Source organism: Atractosteus spatula, chromosome 25 (assembly GCF_055471065.1).
Source record: "Atractosteus spatula isolate fAtrSpa1 chromosome 25, fAtrSpa1.hap1, whole genome shotgun sequence".
Taxonomy (NCBI): Eukaryota; Metazoa; Chordata; class Actinopteri; order Semionotiformes; family Lepisosteidae; genus Atractosteus; species Atractosteus spatula.
The window spans coordinates 3,771,779-3,789,903 of NC_142730.1; the positions used below are offsets into that span (position 1 = coordinate 3,771,779).

Here is an 18,125-nt window from a genome sequence, read left to right on the forward strand (position 1 = left end):
GGACATCCGAACGTCAATGCTAAGCAAAGGCAAATGAAAGACCCAGGAATATATAGCCCCAGAGAGAGAGAAACACCGGAAGGACAGCAAAGCACTGGAAATGAGAGACAACACAGAGTAGGAGTGCCCTCTGCCTGCAGAGGGCGTGACACCTTCAGCATATCACAATAGTTTTCTCTTCATCTTTGACTACAAGTGTCAACTAATACTGACGTCTTTTGCACTTCTCTTGACTTCATTCTTGCAAATGCGCATTTGCTGTTTGCCCTTCAGTTTTCATCATTGGGAAAAGCAGTAAGAAATACTGTAGACGGAAACCGGAGAGACTTTGAAAATGCAAGTCCATCAGTTGTATGAAAATTGATGGCAGTCTCTCGCCATAATTTAGGGACTGCATACAATCACAACTATGCTCTCCCTCCTTTGTTTACAAAGTACATTTAAATGCCTCGTTACTCTGTGCTTCATGGCTTTCATTCATTTATAAACTCATGGCAGAAAATACTGCTTGCAATTTCTACAGTGTCTCCTGAATTTTGCGAAGAAATATTTTGTTTTTGGTATGCTGAGATTAACAAAATATTTGCATCATTGTACTCTTTGTTTTTGCTGTTATTATAGATTGGCTGCATAAAGGTGAATGTTCACAGGACTGATTTCAATTTTTGTCACCATAATGAACCAAATAAAGACCCATTGACCTTGAATCTTGAATCAAGAATTTCAATTGACCTACTAGCTTTTAGTTTGTCCAGGAACGTCTTTCAAATTGATATGAGTTATGATAGTTGGCAGATGTTCCAAGTTTTGATTTGATCAAGGCTAACTTAATTTTTCATCAAACTAACAATTGAGGTTTCTCAAACTCACACCCAAAACAGGTTTAATTGCAGATTGACTGAATTCTGTCTGATGTGCTTCTGCTAATCTTACCTACTGTATACCTTCAGCAAAATATGGAAAGGGCTTTTGGTGGGTGCCCAAATCTTTTCCATCATTATACATTAACCACTTAGGCTACTTAAAAGTACCTTTGAAAGTAAGAAGTAGATACACCAAGCAGTTACACTAAATACATTTGATTTCTTCTCTAATATTTATATCCTGTATGCTTGCAGTGTGAAAAAAGTGTTGTTAAAATAGTGGGTCAGTAAAAATCAGTACATTGAAAAGAGGTTGTTCTACCTGATTTAGATTATTAACTTTTATTTATTCCCAGGCTTTCCTCAGACCAAACCTGGATGCAGTTTTCAGGTAGCGTAGATGAAAAACAAGACCATAAAACAGTGGAAGAAATGAATATTCATATAACTCTTGTTACTCATTAATTGTGGTGAATCTCAAACGTAGCAACTCAATATATATACTGTATAAAAGTGTCCATATTCTGCAACAAAGAAAATATGTTCTTACCTGAACTTAATAATTAATTCATTTACTGCTGTGGAGTATATTATTTCAGATTTGCATGTGCCAAGTGCTTTGCTTAGTCAAACTGCTATACAATGTTTATCCCCACCAGGACAATGCCTCTGTGTTTTCCTTTTGTGTTGACTTCCATGTTCTATCTGTTATGCTACCTGGCGGCTTGTTCCCAGTGTTTTTTGCTGTTTTCAACATGAATACACAAACACAAATGCACATCTTTGGATGACAGAATACGTTATTATTTCTTTATAAATTAATTTGTAATTGACCAAAAATATTTTTTGTGATGCGCCCTAGGAAATGAACAGATGTATTAAATAAAAAACAAAATCCAATTAAATTAAATTTGAGTTACCACTATAATTTTTATCAGCACAAATTCATATCCTTTGCCAAACTTTGGCAGTTTAGACTGTTTGTTATCTTTCTTACTTGTTGCTTACACAAATCTGTCCATTTGACAACAGCAGTTGACCCCTCACTTCCCTTTGATGGCTCTTATGGTTTATCACTGATCAGAGACAATTTCTTGAGAACCTGATTGAAAACTGATATCCAAATCCTCAAAGCCACTGACAGCAGTATACACAAAGCTCTGTAGGGGGGCCAACTTCACGGAGCTATCAACACAGTGGACTTCCTCAGAATCAGCAACCGAAACACGAACAAGAGGATACAAGTGGAACCAAGCTGAAGTGTTTTTTAATACTAAGAACAGTCAGAACTTTCTTATATGAAGGGCTGTGGGAGTCCTGGACAGGGAACGCGACCCTGCAGTTGAAACTGACTTCCTGGCTTCCTTCAACAAAAAACTGGATGGGATCTAAGAATCACATAACTTCTAAATCCAGATAAGTCATGATAAGCCTCCTTTCATTTGTTAACTTTTCTTATGACTCTGTGGCTTTCAAGAGTGATGAATGAAGAGGCCCTTGTCCTTGCCTCTCCAGGGATTTTAACATGATTGCTTATGAGCTATGAGAACACACAGCACTTCCTTGTCAGTGGATAACTCCTTTAGAGATGGAATCATTGGTCAAAGATCTGTCAAAGTAGACTTTTACACATTCTTAACTTCAGAGGAGGTGACACCAATATGGTAACTGGCTTAGTGTATTGAGCCATGTTACCGTACAAGTGTTTGTAGTACAAGTGCTAGTACTACAGGGATACTCCTCTTCTCCTATTACTACCAAACATCTCTAATAGGGCTATGCAGCCTGTGACATAATAAAAGACTAATGGCTTGAAAGTGGGCAAGTTGGAAGAGGCTTGTAGCAAAAAGATCCAAAGATTTTATCTCATCTTTGTTGGGTGCCTGGAAAATTCAGAGAATTTTCTCTTACTGGGAGTTGTCGTTTTCCTCAAAAGTGGTGAAGTATTATATTGCCAACTGCAATACACTGTGTGTGCTACACATTTTCAAAATATTTATTTTGTTTGGAAGTGTCACCATATGGTAATTTAGAAGTTGTATTCATTCTTGTCAAAGAGAAATTTTTTATTTATTTCCTTCAACTGCCAATTAAAACAAATATTACTGTTTAAATCTAAACTGCAGCATTTTACCTATGTTTTATAAGGAAATATTATGAACACATTCCACAATGAGTGTTTTATTCAGTAACCATTAAAAGGAGCAACATACTGTACACTACAGAGGTCAAATTTGCTTCTTGGTAAAGGCATTGTAGTGTTTTTATATAACTTATTTCAAAGCAGGATCCAATGTTACATTAAGACATAATATACTGTAACAATTAGGGTAATTGTGAATTAAGACAATTCTGGAATTCATAGTACTATTCACTCTAGGCTAACAAATGTTTTAGTGCAAAAAAGTGTTTTCTAAAACATGGAAAACCATGCTTACTTAAAGCAAGATAACACAACCTAATAGGAAATAGTGACAAATTGGATTTGATATTGTGCTACTGATACAACAGTTTTCCTACATCCCCTCTCAATCTTTTAATTTCTAAGGCAATACAATTAAAAGGTGGCTTTAAAACAATATCCACTCACTTGACCAAAAATCAGGTCTCTTTCAGTATTGGGCCTGTTACATAAGTTCACAGATAACCCAGTTTGTGTTGAAGTCTCTCTAAAGGAGGCCCAACGTACTATAAACTACAAGAGTTTAGTTTTTTTTCTATTTCCTTCTTAGTTGTTGAATAAAAAAAAACTTTTTGAAGGTTTCTTGGAAAGCAGAAGAAGAGAAGTAGAAGATGATGGGATCCAAGCAAGCATTGAATGTGCTGAGAAGGAGCACCAACCTACGCCACTTGGGGCTTTTCCTATGGATGTAACCTACTATATGAGTGATGTTGTAGGGGAGAAAGCAGAGGATGAACACGAGCAGAGTTCCCAAGGCCAGGCCAATAGCTCTGTGTTTCTTTTTATGGTTGATGTTGGGCAGGGTGTTGAGGATGTGGATGAAATTCAAATAGCAGAAGGCTGAGATTATAAGGGGGATGAAGAAGAGGACAACACACAACTCGATACGAACAGGGAGAAGGATGGCCAGCTGTTCCTCTGTGAAGTCATCGTAGCACAATGAGTAATTATCAGACACGTTCTCTGGTCGGAAGTGCTCTGTTATGTAGACAATGCTGCAGTGGGCAGAGGAGAAGATCCAGAAGAAGATGCAGACCATGATGACATACAGCGGATGACGTTTCTTCTTGTACGTGAAGGGGTAGGCCACTCCAAGGTACCTGTCAACACTCACTGCTGTCAGAAAGAGAGTGCTTATGTAGATGGTGGAGAAGAAGATAAACGCGCTCAGGGAACAGAGGAAGTTGGGCAGGACCCACCGCTGGTCATAGAAGGCTTCGGTCATTTTGAAGGGCAGAAAGAGCAGGAAGACGAGGTCTGAGACTGTCAGGTTGATCAAGAGGATGTCGATAGGAAGGGGTTTGAGTCGCACCTTCAAACTGAAGGCATACAGCGCCAGCACATTTGATGGCAGTCCTGTAAGGAAGGTTATAATGTAAACAGCCAGCGCTAGCAGATCCATCTCTGTGGTTGTTTTGAGTCTTCAGTATAGAAGGTTACTGGGCACCTGCAGCAGAACAAGAAAGAAGCATTAAGTAAAATGATATGGTAAGATAGAAGCAAGAGGATATTCTTTGTGTTATATCTGTAGCAATATAGTTTTGGCTGACCAAGATGACAAAATATGGTCCATTCAATTCACATTTCCATTTTAAAATGGATGAATGTCTCTCTTATACATGCTCCTGTTGTAAAACCGACAAGATCAGTACATTTTGAACAGTACACTTTGAACAATTCCACCTTATTGCCACTGGCAAAATATTACTCAATATTACTATATCAGTTTAAGGGTACCACTTTCCAAAGTGACTAGAAGCACATCTTCTCTACATTATTTTTTTTCATCATTGCAACCAATCAAAAAACAGTAACAATACAACTACAAACCAGTACTCTTGATGTCTATTATTACAATAGTTGTTAAGCGACTTACAGTATAGTTAATTTCCTGTCTAAGGAACTTCAAACCATGCCAGTTTGCCTACAGAGAAAACAAGTCAGTGGATGATGCAGTCTTACTGGTCTTCTTGATATATTTCAAGATGCAGAAGCACCCAACACGTATGGCCAAATCCTCTTTATTGAAAACAGTGCTGCTTTTAACATGATTTCAAACTTTTTGATAAGGAGGATGTCATCTCTAAGCCTCTCAACTTGAACATGGAAACTCCTCAGGGCTGTGTCATATCACCTCTGCTTGACACTCTGTACAAAAATGACTGTATTACACATTCAGATTCAGACAAAATGTTCAAGTGCGCTGATGACACTACTCTCATAAGATTCATTACAAACAACGATGAGTCAGTATACAGGAATGAAATAGCTGAATGAATTGAATTGTGCAGCCTAAACAACCTAGAACTAAATGTCAGCAATACGAAAGATCTTGTGATCGACTTTAGGCAAAGGAAAGTAGAGCTTTCACCACTATCTCACCACAGAAATTCAGTGCTGTCAGCATTAAGGATTTCTATCCCATATCTCTGGATTACCTAGCTCTGCTACCACCTACTCCTCCTTGTTCTCCCTGCTGGATCTCGGTGGTGGCCACTGGCAAGTAGACCTGACTATGGTATCTTAACCCAAATCTTAAGGGCCCATGGGCTGTGGTGATTCAGAGTGATGCTCTTTGGCCTCTGAAGCTCCCCCAAGATGCTTAAACAGAAGGCCCCGGAGTCAAAGCCCCCCACCCACTCTCTGGTGTACTTGGATGACCTAATGATAATGGACTGTCTCATGACTCCCCTCCCTATTCCTATTCCTCATCCTATAAAACAAAGGAAAAGTCTTTATTCTGTCTTTGTTCTCTTACCTGTCCTGCAGATGCCTTGTATCTCTCTCTCAGACTTTCCAGAGATCTCTCTCCTGTGACTCAAATGCACCTCTGTAAATAGTTTTCCAACCTGTCTTTTGACACTGCCATCAGTAGGAAACACCAAGCTTTACTGCATATTATAAACCCATGCATAGTAGAATATTCAAACTTTATACTTAGAACACAGAGAAGAGTGAAAACTAGGACCGAAACGCTGTGATGAGCAATTCTATGCTGAATGTTCAATGATGTAGTGACAAGCACAATGTTCGCTTTTATTCAACAACTACAATAAAGACTTCATATTCAGAAGCTGCTTTATTTTTAGTGCAGACCTTTTTTCATAAACACACAATCTTTGCATACTGGCTGTGTAAAGATAAAAGTATTAGTATGGCACTCAAGCTGTGAAGCAAAAACTGACCCACATAATATTCTAGCTGGCTGATTGGAAGGCATGCATCACAGCTTAATTAAAACTGCAAAGAACAGCAAGAAACCTAAAATTCAGATTAACCTTATGGAGTAAAGTCAAATCTATAATTAGCCGATTTTCATATATTTTATAATAAGATGTGGAGTACAAATTTCTATTAATTAGAATGTGTCACTGCAGAGACGACGTAGTACATAGTAGATTTTGAACTTCCAAAATCTCCAAAAATTTATCCCTGAAGAAAGAAAAGAAAAAGGTAATTCTTCTTTTGGGTATGAATTTTAAGCCGTAAAATGTTTCTAATTAAATAGAAGATTTAATTAGTTTAAAACAATTGTAAATTTCACCATGAGCCAGTGCAAAGATGCAACACTTTTTATAGCATCATTAATATATTTCATTAGTACTTATGTGATTCTGTGTCTCAAGGTTACCAGAAGCCTTAAACATTTATGGCAATTCACCAGTTCTCTAACATCTGTGTGATGACTCTTATTATTATTTTCAACATTTATTATTAATTTTTGTTTGCCCTTTTACCATGTGAGAAACTACTAAAGAAATATATGTCTTTTATTATATACTGTATGTTTTCGACTGCTTTGGAGAAGGTATAGAGTATAATGACACATCCTTTAATCATGGCTTTAAATTTCCTTTTTCCTTTTCTTTCTAGTGATGACACGTCGGCACAGTGATAGATATTATTACACGTACAGCTGATCATATCAATGTGAAAAGTGTCCTGGATTTGATTCCCATTTTTTAAAAGACCATCATCAATTTTGCGCTGCTTGTTCCAATAAGTCAGGTAAACTCCAAGTAAAAACATAAACTATGCTATTTAAGATATAAACATATATAGAGTGTATAAAAGAACTGGAGTTTCAGTAAAAACACTGAATAAAAACCTTTGCTCACCTCTGAGGAGCTCACTGTGTTGTTAGCCTCTTCGATGTTGGATTTAGGCAGTGGGTTTCCTCATTCCTAAAAACTAAATAACTATCATAAAAGTAAACAGGAAACTACAGAAGAATTTAGTATTATAGAATTTAGCTTATAAACCGGTAATGTGGAAGAAAAGCCCCAGAATTCACCCCAATCTATTTACGTTCTCTTAGATGTGTTTAGAAAGCATAGAGCTTAGGAATAGCACCCATGCACTATTTGTTTACAATATTATGGTTTTGTCCCCTTTGACCTAAAAAAGAAAGTTGTTGCAGGAAGGAAATAAAGATTTAATTACACATTGCAAATCCAGGTAATCTGCAGAATCTATGTTTGCTTACTCCCTAGCACAAGGCATATATTTGTATACTGAGAGATGTTAAAAACACAGCAAATGGGAAACATTAGCATTTTTTGGGACATACAGTAAAGTACGATATATCCAAATTATTCTTTTAAATAAAAAAGAATATTCTTTTAAATTGAAGAGGGTCAAAATGTTATACTCCGATTAAGAATGTAACAGTGCAAGCAACATTTATATTATTCTGAAATATCATCATCATCATGAGAAGAACGAATATCAATGAGAAGAGGTCATTTGCTAGATTTGACCATCCTCGGATCTCATTCAGTCGTTTCTTGAAAGAAGCCAGGGTATTGGTTTCAACAACAAGACGGGATAGCTTGTTCCCACAACCCATTGGGCAAAGAAGTGCTTCCTGTTCTCAGATTGAAATGCACTTTCCATGTAGTTTCTGCTCTTTACAGAGTGAAATCACAGACTAATTTTCACAGAGTGACTTGTGTTCTGTACCGGAGAGTGTCTGTCAGCCTTTGAATTATGCACTAGGCCAAAGAGAAAGAAAGTGTTGCAGAGTGAGAGGACCGGGGAGACTCCTGGGAGTCTTAGGAGGTACGTGTTAAGTACTTTCCAGTGATTTACTATATATCTGGAATCTGAACAGTATGATTCTGTCTTAGAATCTAGTTGTGCATTGAATTTCAAGCTTGCAATATAGAAAAAAACAATACTTCTGCAATTAAGAGCTCAACAAGCCATACTTGTTTGAAATGAAAGATGCAGGATGATTGTATATGCAAATACTCTGTTTTAGAAAGACATCCTGTTCATCATGTGACTGTTGGAGACTTCACCCTTTCCAAGAATGATATTCATTATTCATGGGTATTTGCTCATTGTATCTGTCCATTGTGTATCAGGTCTAATCCTAATCAGTTTATACCTTACTTGTTTGCAAACCAATCTTATTTACTTGAGACTCAAACAAATTTACCCTAGGGGACATTAAAGCTTGAATTGAAAAATGTTATCCTTTTGGAAATCAATAAGCTTTCATTAGAAGTTATTAGAAATTCCTTTATATGAATTTAATTCATATGAAAATAAAAGTCTGTAACTAATGGCTAATGTGCTCATATAAAGAAATATCCAGAAAATATTTCATTCAACAAAGTTAAGGTCATTAAACAGTTACATATTAATATTCTGTAAGATATGTCAGCAAACAAAGCAGTCCAATAACATAAAACACAAACATACAAAATAGCATAGTAACACATACTGTATGGTGAACAGAGTTGAATATACAGTATAACATTATGCATATCAGCGTATTTGATTGTAGTTAATCACTGGTTAAATGACAGTTATCAACTAATAAAATGACAAGGTTTTATGCCGTTTAGTGCTGTGCTGTTAGATTTGTCCTGCATTCTTCTGGACCATACATTCCATGCAAAAGGAATAAATGGTCTCACCAGTTGTACAATAGAGTTCAGCAGTTACCATAGATATTGTCACTACCATAGTCTTCAATGCTTGAAGTCTGAAAAACAGGGAAGCCAGAAAAGTTCATTTTAAGAAAAAAAGTGCAACAATGAAAAATTTTAAAGGTGTATGTACATGCTGAGATGTTTGCTTCGAACTCTTAACAAAGTCCTATTTTGTGCAAATACATTGGTTTGTAAAATGGGCAAGAGCCTGCAAATAATAGATTTCACACTGCGTAATGTTCTGGCAATAAAGAAACTAGTGACCACAGTGAAGGTGTATAATAAAGCAATTCAAAAATATCATTTAGTAAGAGTAGAATAGCAATGCAAGCCCAGACCTCTGAATCTCTGTATGATTCCTTTATTAATGAAGTTACTTTAGGTTTAAGTCTATTGAAGAATACCTGATTCCTAAAGATTATTCCAGAAAGCATTCTCTTTAATGCTATTAGGTATAGTTTATAGTATACTTTCTAATATACAATACAGTATTAGAAAAATAAAAGGTGTTGGCCTTACAAGACAGTTAAAGACAAAGGTGTCTACCAGTATTACCAGTAATTTTTCTGTGACTTACCTGCCCCCAGTCATTTTTGTAGACAGCTTCTTGCAGATCTTGCCAATCGGTGTTTGCGTAAATGTCATTCCCGTCAGGACAGGTATTTTCTCGTGTGTTCCTGGCTACAGGGATGGATAGAGGCATGGGCTGAGGAGGTGTTTTTCTGGATGAAGACAAAATTGATGCATGTTCACCACGGCACGTAATTGAAACAGCCACACTAAAGCTGTATAAGAAAATCCACTGGTTCAGAAGCCAATGGCCTAGTTTCACCATTCCTATGAAGTCAATCCCATTACAAAATACAATCGATTCAGCTTGGCCATGATAAGGCTGAATGCCGTAGAATAAGCAGGACCCTATGCGGCGTGTGTTGGTTTTCTGGAAGACAGACAAATCCGAAAAGTTCAGTGAAATCCAAAGGGCAAAGAACTTGGCCGAAAATCCGGAAGAGTTGTTCGGGAGAAATGCGTGGAAGGAGTGTGCCGACAGGCAACGAGCTCACAAGAGAGAGCGGCTCCAATAACAAGCGTGGGAATGTTGGACATGAGGGTTTAAATAATGAAGGAGACAGGTGTGATAGGTTAACAAGGTGATGAGGTGCAATAGGTGGCAGGTGCCGTGCGTGGCCGTAACAGGCAAGAGAAGGAAAATAAGGAGTAGAATCAGCTCCATCTGATGTATTCAATTAAGAATGTGGCGACTGCAGTAGACCACACTTGTGTTTCTCTGCGTACAGATATAAAAACGTAGGTGACCATTTTCACAAGAGTCTACAGAAAAATAAGCGAAACATGAGCTTTTTGTATTAGTGCTTTTTTGTGATCAACATTTTGTTTTGTTGTTGTTCTTTTGGAAACAAACACAAATTGAATATACAGAAAACAACCAAATAATATATCCATAATCCCCAACCCCAGGTCCAGAATTGAACCCAGGGCCTCAGCTCTGTTAAACAGCGGTACTAATCACTGCCGTGTCATTAGGCAAAAACAAACGGCAACAGGGGAGCATATTGAGCTACCACACAGACAAAATTATTTTCTCTTTTTAGCTGCAGCCTTTACAACTTTGAGTACAGGTGTCTTAGAGTACCTTTGTCTGATATGAAACATTGTTACTTTGCACAGTTTACTTTGCATGCTTCCCCATTCTACCGCACATGATCAGCAACTACAGATCCCATTTTGTTTAAGATAGGGATATATGTAAGAATACATTGATCTTTGATATTTAAGCCACCCAGGGCTTTAAGGAGGAGAACGTTTATAATAAATAATATTTTTTGTGAAACAGATTTGAACTTACTGTAAATGCAAAGATGAAACAGTATCAAACAGAAATCTCACATTCATTTTATTATGCTTACTTGGAATGAGTTTTCCTGTATCTCTGTAGCCCAATAGCAAAAATGAGAAGGACGACTGTCGGTCCTAAAGCTCCTAAGACAATCTTCCCTGTTGAGTCACCTGAAACTGAAAAGCATGGAGAGTTTCATAAAGACAATTAGTTCCCTCTAGTGGAAAGACTGGTAACAGGGGGTTTAAAAACAATTTTAAAGGTTTGACATACTGTACAATCATAAATACTTTACAGGTACGTGTCAGTTAATCAATATGGCAAAATAATATGTATTTTTGAAATTATAATTATGATTCTGAAACCAAACACCCCATTTGTCTGTCACATTAGAAATCATGTGCATATTAAGACATTAATCATGTTAATCATTAATCGTGTGCACAGCTTACTGAAGCAAATACAGCAGTTTGTTATTTCTTCCTGTAATAGAAAAATGCTTAATATTTAGTAGCTAAGTAAAGTATCTTATGATTCAATGGTTGATTATACTGATGACAATCACATTTAATTTTAGAAGAATCTTACTGAACAGTGGGATATTTTACCATTTTTCTCAAGAGTTTTTGCATTTTATTAGTTCTATTATTATTTGTTTGTTTGGAATATTGAGTTGTTTCATTTTACTGCAGCAGTGTGATCATTTACAACCTACCAGTCAGTGTCAGCTGGAAAGATTTCTTCCCAAGGATGTTGCTGGGGGAGCAGGTGATATTAACCACAGATTTCAGTTTCCCAGTCAGTACCTCAGTCACCAAATTCCCATTTTCTGTTCTAGATTTGGTAAAGGGGGCAGTATTGGAGGATGTGTTGAAATACCATGTGATAGAAGCTGGAGGGTTAGAGTCCACCAGGCAAACACACCTTAATGTCCCTTCATTAAATAAACAGTGGGATCCAGGAAGGATTTCTGGTGTATCTGCAATTCAGACAGAAGAACAAGGCCGTAACTGCATTGGGAATACATTTTTGTTTTGCTTTCTGGACTGAATGTTACCTGGTCAAAATAGCTATTCCTGAAGCTACCGTTGTTGATCTTACTTCAGTGATCAGATACAGTATACTGTTTACTCTGTTGCTCTGTTTGTGAAAAGAATCAAATCAAATCAGATATGGCAGTTAAGTGAGATTCTGGAGACCAGTTTCACTAGTCTGATTTCAAAGGGCTAATGTATTCATGCTTAATTATTAATTATTACAACAAGGCTTGAAACTGGAGTTTCTGCCCCAGGAACTTCAAACATCAGAAAACATTTTCTATTAATTTTCAGGACTACATATTTGAGCCTTAATTTAAACAAAGTAATGTTGTGAAGCAAAAAAACTTCATTCTTAAGTGTATACTGTTTCAAAAAACAGCACTTACACTGAACATTCAGAGGGCTGACACTTGAGTTTGTTTCCCCAACTTCATTCTTTGCCTTGCAGTAATATGAGCCTCCTTCTCTGGACACGTTGGTTATTCTCAGTTCATTGGAATTCCCTTTTAAAAGACTTGCTCTTTGGCCATGCTTTCTGTACCAGTAGAAGTTTGAGGCAGGTGGAAATCCCTGACTGTGACAAAACAGAACAACCGCACCCCCCTCTCTCACTGCTTCGGGGATTTGAGTCCACTGTACTTGAGCTGGCACATCTAGATTGAAAAATAATGTTAAAAACAGCATTATTGGAACTACACAAAAGAACAAGATAAAGTCAAATTCTAAAAAAAGGAAAAGGGTAAAATTAAACGTGATCTTGAGATCCAGGAGGTGCTGCTTTCAACATGAATGCATTAAGATGGGATTTTATATCTTCTGAGCATTCAGACTCTAATTGTTTTGGGAAGGGCATTACACAATGTAGCAACATGCAAACATTCTAGTGCGATCTACAAAGATTTAAATGTTTCTCTGGGGGTTCTTTGTCATTTCCTGGTTGCTCAAGTGAAGATCCTGGCATCTAGATCTTATGATCGTGACATAAGTCACAAAACCAAGAAAATAAGGTACTTCTTTACCCAAAGGATTGTGGGATTATGGAGGTTTATTGAAGCTAGCACCTTGAATATCTTAGGAATTGGCTTGATGACATCCTTGGATCAATTAACTTCTAACTACCAAGTGAACTAGATGGGCCTCTTGTTTGTAAACTTTCTCATGTTCTCATGTGTTTCCACTAATCTGTATGGTCAAGACCAAAGCATCTGCTCATTACCTAGGACAGGGCAAATTCAGTCCTTGTTTACTTGATAGCCACTTGATTCTAATTACCCCTTTGGCTGTGGTACGTAAATTAGATGTTCCCTTATTGCTTTACATACACTGATTTGTAATTATTTTTGAAGTACATTTTGGACTTGGATCTGTGTACAATTGACAGCACTGCTGCTGTAAAGTCTGGATTTATCAGCCTGGGTCCTCTTAGCTATCTGTATTTGGACAACATGGGCTCCTATGATTTACTGGGTGTCTGTCAGCTTGCATTGAGTTTGCAAGAGACACAGTGTTCTACTGTTGACATTACCATAACCAATGGCTCTACAGGTGGACATGATGGAAATGCTTTCCAATGTATCCCATTCTTTCCTGAGCTGGTACTCTATAAGGATTGTTGCCAAGAAGCTGAGTTTTAAAAATTGATGATTGTAAAGTGAGTGAATATCTAATAGAAAATTAATATAGTATCACTGTTGCAAGACAGAAATTGTGCTTCCAGGTTATGTTCTATTTCTAAGCACAGAAACAAAAACAGTTTTGGAGCATCTACAATACAGGAAAGGAGTAACAAGTCAAACTTAATTGTAGGCATTTATTACAAATTTGATGACACTGGTATCAAAAGCATTTCACAGTAATTTTAAATCGATTTTCACAAAATGCTCAACAGTGATGATTTTAACACAAAGGACAACCATGTAAAATGTAATGTATGATGTTATCAAACTACAACTACTGTAAAATATACTGTAAGTACATGGAGTGAAGTCCAAGCTGCACAAAGTATAAACTCCATACACAGACTTTTTTCTGCAGAGAACTTTCTTTTTGAAGCCTTCGGACTTCAACTTTCTGGCCCTAACATCTTCTAGATAGACCACTAGAGTAGTCATCAGATGACTGATATTTGAGGTCTCAATAGGTTAATGGAGATAGGTTTGTGGAGTGTAGTCAAATAAAGCTGATGAATGAAACAGACAACTCTGAAAGATGGGGATGGATTTAGAATATGTCTTAAATAATGGACAGATTCTTTAGTGTCATGTTATTTGATTATCAAATAACTTAAGCTTACAAGGAGAAGTGGCTATTCGGCCTCTCAAGCCTGTTTCTAGTGGCTAACTGATCCAAGGATCTCATTCTACCATTTCTTGAAATATGCCAGAGTAAAATTCTAATTGTAATAAGTTATATAAGCTTGTTAAACATACAGTTTTTCAGTTAAGTATCCCCATCTCTTTCTGCGTGCAAGGGATACACAACAACATAATTGATTACAGTACATTCTATTTTTATGTTGCATCATGTTCCAGTAATTTATTCTTTCCTTGAGGTGGTGTTGACCTTCAGAAAAGTTCACAGCATTAGGTAAAACAGACAATGTACTGTACTTGATCTTGTGAAATTAGATATCATTGAAGCAGAAGAAAGGAAATGGAAAACAGGATAGCATGTTAAGAAGATAAAAAACCTTAAACATCCAAAGCAGAAGTAAAGTAGTATTTCCTCTTTCATTTGTAACCTTTCTTACAGTATGTTCCTAAAAGTATTTTTAAACCTAAAGCTCGATGAATGACCAGAAATGGTAATAGTCAGTGTAGGAGACCAGTCATAAAACATTCTACAGTGGGGGGATTTTATATCAGTTTGGGAAAATAATTTTTTAAAAGAAATACAATTTTCCAGCTTTATTACTCACATTCTATGTTCAATGAAAGCTGAAAGCTTGCTGATCTGAGCCCAGGGTGTGTGACGTTACAGAGGACTTTCTCATCTGTCCTTTTCGCCGTCCATGTCAGGACAGCGGTTGACCTCCACACGCCTTCGTAAGCAGGCATGTGGCTGATTTTCACCTGTCCCTCAGGCCCGGTGAAGCTGAAAGACGGTGGAGTGTCAGGACAGCTGTGGTACGTGCTGCAGCGGACACTCATGAGCTCTCCTTCTTTGCTAGGGCCTTCAAGAGTGATTTCCGGCTCTGGGGGATCGTCTTGAAGCACAAGAGTACAAGATGACACAAACAGTCAAAAAGTAAAAGTAAAGTCAAACAGCTTCTGCAACATTTGTTTTCATTTTATGCAAACTGAATGTGTTTTGGGGATTTTATACAGTACCTCCATTGTTTTGTATCCCTTATTTGGAATTATGGAAGTATTGGTCAGCATGGCTTACCATTGCAACGCTACCACCACAAAGGGAAGAGGGGCTTGTGAACATGCTATTAAACCAACCACACTATAGAGTTTGTTCCCCATTTGGTGCATTATAATCTACAAGCATCATAAAGGGTTAACAGAGTTAGAATCAACTACAGAAGTGATGCAACCATCAATATTGACACTTGGTAAATTCCTTGGGCCTCTGTTATATAGTTAAATGGGGTTATATTGGTTGATGCCTGTAACAATAATTATCCCTTTACAAATAACCACAGGAGAAATCCTGATGTTGTACTCCAGTTTTGAACCAGTATTGTATGGATCTAAAGATCTCTTGACTATATTTTTAGCAACAACAACAACAACAACAACAATAATAATAATAATTAAATTAATCATTCTGATGGAGAAATGTTTGCAGTGGTAAAAATATTCAAGAAAAATCTATAGACTGTAATCTTGTGTGTACATTTTGTTCTTGATTCTGAGACAATTCTTTTCTCTTTCATTTACAGTAACACTTTGGAAGACTACCTGACAACGAGAAAAAAGGATACAAACAATACATTTCCCTTACTTTGGATTCGAAGCTCGACGTTTGTGTCGTAAAATGCATAAATCCGCCAAGAAATATAATCAGGATCCACCCAGGGATAAATTTTCTCCTTATGGTGACTCATGTCGAGGCCAGTAATTTTCAGGCTGCAGTTCCTAGCGTCCACATTTCCTACCAACTTCGTTCGCTGCCTGAACTTGTCAATCACATTGTTTGGATTCCTTTCATCAAACACAAGAGGGTAACCACGACCCGCATATTGATACCAGACCACTATAAAGTTTTTAGGAGGATCAGAAGAGTAATCAAAACTACATGGGATGACCATACAGGACCCTCTCAGGCCAGTCATGTGCTTTGGCAATGTCACTGTCCATCCATCACAAAGGTCTGCAAAACCTGAAAGAGTAAAATTGGAACAAATGTCTGTAAGAAAACTAACGTATTAATATGACAAATATAGCTAGCTGTATCTTGAGAACTCCCATTGAAACAGCTTTGACTATACAGTTGTTAAAGAATTGTATATTTTTCTTTGTAAATATTGTCCTTCCAATTTACAAAGCTCAATGTCCTATAATACCTACACTCTTATACATTTTAGATATATTTATAAATTGCCATATTTGAATTTTTTTTCTTTTAATTCCAAAAAAATAATTTTCTCGTAATTCCGAGATATCTTTGTCGTAATTATGAGATAAGGACGAGGATTTTTTTTTCCTTGGTGGCAGCAATGCGTTTCCATAATGAAATAAGAAATAAGAAATAAAGGAAAAAATTACTTAACAAATACTTTATATTTTTACATTTTAAGAGCCAAGAAAAAGTAATGTTTACATACAGTAGCTATTACAATTCCTGACCATTTTTAAATGTTGAATCCCGAACAGTTACATAAAAATATAGTTACTACAGTAACAGTTGATTTAGTAAAATTAAGGTACAGTGTAATGTAATTTTCCCTTTATAAATTCCAGAGAAAAGAACATTTGTAATAATTCACACATGCACAAAAATAGTTAATTATTAAGCAATATGTCAAATATTCTTACCTTGCAAGAATAAATAAATAAGGAAAGGACTCATTGAAACTTTCTTGTGGTTAACTTCCAAAATAATATTAAAAATTAGATATCCCCAGTACAAGGCATTCTTTTTGAACACACTGATGTGAAGACAAAGGAGAATGGCAACACTCTTCGTGTACACTCTTTATATTATTTTTTAACTTCAGGTTTAAAAATGGCATTTGTGGTCTGGGTGACATCAAAGGAAATGTTGTGTTTTGTTTCCGGAAATATACAGCTACTGCTTTGGTCTTAACAGCAGTTACAGTGAATATTTCTTTTGTAGTTTCTATTAACCCTACTAAGTAAAGCTTTAGTTTCTGTAGTTACACAGATCATTTTACTTTTGCAGTTTGGTGCTTTACAGAAACATTTGAAATTGAAAGTGTTCTGGATTTCATAAGATTGGTTTATTATCATATAATGTGCAGCGGACAGCTCTCTTTTGTGCCTAAAATATGTTGTGGAGCTCTTTAAGCTTACGCAGATGAGAAAAAGGCGCTAAATAATGTAATGAGCACAAAGGATGTCAAGACACCTAAAAGTCTTTCTTTTGCAGTTTAGTTTTAATTAGGCTATGTTTTATTTTGTGAACAGTATTTCACTTACGATCCTGAAAGGCCTGAAAATAAAATGTGTATAAAGCCTAAACGTCAACATAAAAAAAGTATTCCTCATTTTACTTTATTTGGAGTGTTTCAAATGGCCTCCAAGCTTATCAGGAGCCAGAATCTGTTTTTCATTAGCTAAACTCCTTTTGTTGTTGTAGAGATTAACAGTTTGTTTCTTGAATGCCTTTATTTAAGGAAAGCACAAAAGGTACAAAAAAAAAGACAAAGAAAACTTTATACTGATTTTTTTTAAATACCAACTTGTAAAATGTAAAACAATTTTAGTAACAAAACTATAATACAGAAAATATACAGTGAAACTGAATATCAGCAGCAAAGAGCTGCACGGGACATTGTTAGTGAAAGAACATTGTAGGGTTGACAAATCTTGGTGAGTTTTCAGTCCTGGTGTTTAACAGTAGTTAATTCTACTACAGGGAGGAAAGGCAGGAAGGAGTAGAAGGTGGTTTGGGAGATAGGACAGACAGAAAAGATACTCCTAGTCAGCCAGCAAAATAGCATTGTGCTTTTTCTTTTCTCACCCCAAAAAGTTTTTAGACAAAATAAAAGAAAGTTTTAATACTGAAAAACAAAGAGAGCCCTCCACAGTTTCCATCATATTACTAAAT

At 36.5% G+C, this 18,125-nt stretch overlaps 2 protein-coding genes across 3 annotated transcripts; both read right to left on the minus strand.

The window, feature by feature from the left end:
* Positions 1-3,495: 3,495 nt before the first annotated feature.
* Positions 3,496-7,249, minus strand: LOC148815092 (free fatty acid receptor 3-like). Of its 2 annotated transcripts, none has more exons than XM_088904994.1 (2): positions 7,164-7,249; positions 3,496-4,492 (listed from the first exon to the last, which is right to left on the minus strand). In XM_088904994.1, the coding sequence occupies exon 2, from the start codon at positions 4,445-4,447 to the stop codon at positions 3,581-3,583; it is 867 nt and encodes a 288-aa protein (XP_088761120.1). In that variant the 5' UTR covers positions 4,448-4,492; positions 7,164-7,249; the 3' UTR covers positions 3,496-3,580. The 2 variants fall into 2 exon arrangements, with proteins under 2 accessions (XP_088761120.1, XP_088761119.1); XM_088904993.1 differs by lacking the exon at positions 7,164-7,249 and adding an exon at positions 5,804-5,960.
* Positions 7,250-8,570: 1,321 nt separating this feature from the next.
* LOC148815093 (myelin-associated glycoprotein-like) lies at positions 8,571-17,014 on the minus strand. The gene is made up of 8 exons (XM_088904988.1): positions 16,871-17,014; positions 15,837-16,214; positions 14,803-15,090; positions 12,272-12,538; positions 11,561-11,824; positions 10,916-11,021; positions 9,565-9,709; positions 8,571-9,040 (listed from the first exon to the last, which is right to left on the minus strand). The coding sequence occupies exons 1-8, from the start codon at positions 16,902-16,904 to the stop codon at positions 8,990-8,992; spliced, it is 1,533 nt and encodes a 510-aa protein (XP_088761114.1). The 5' UTR covers positions 16,905-17,014; the 3' UTR covers positions 8,571-8,989.
* Between the last annotated feature and the right edge of the window lie 1,111 nt (positions 17,015-18,125).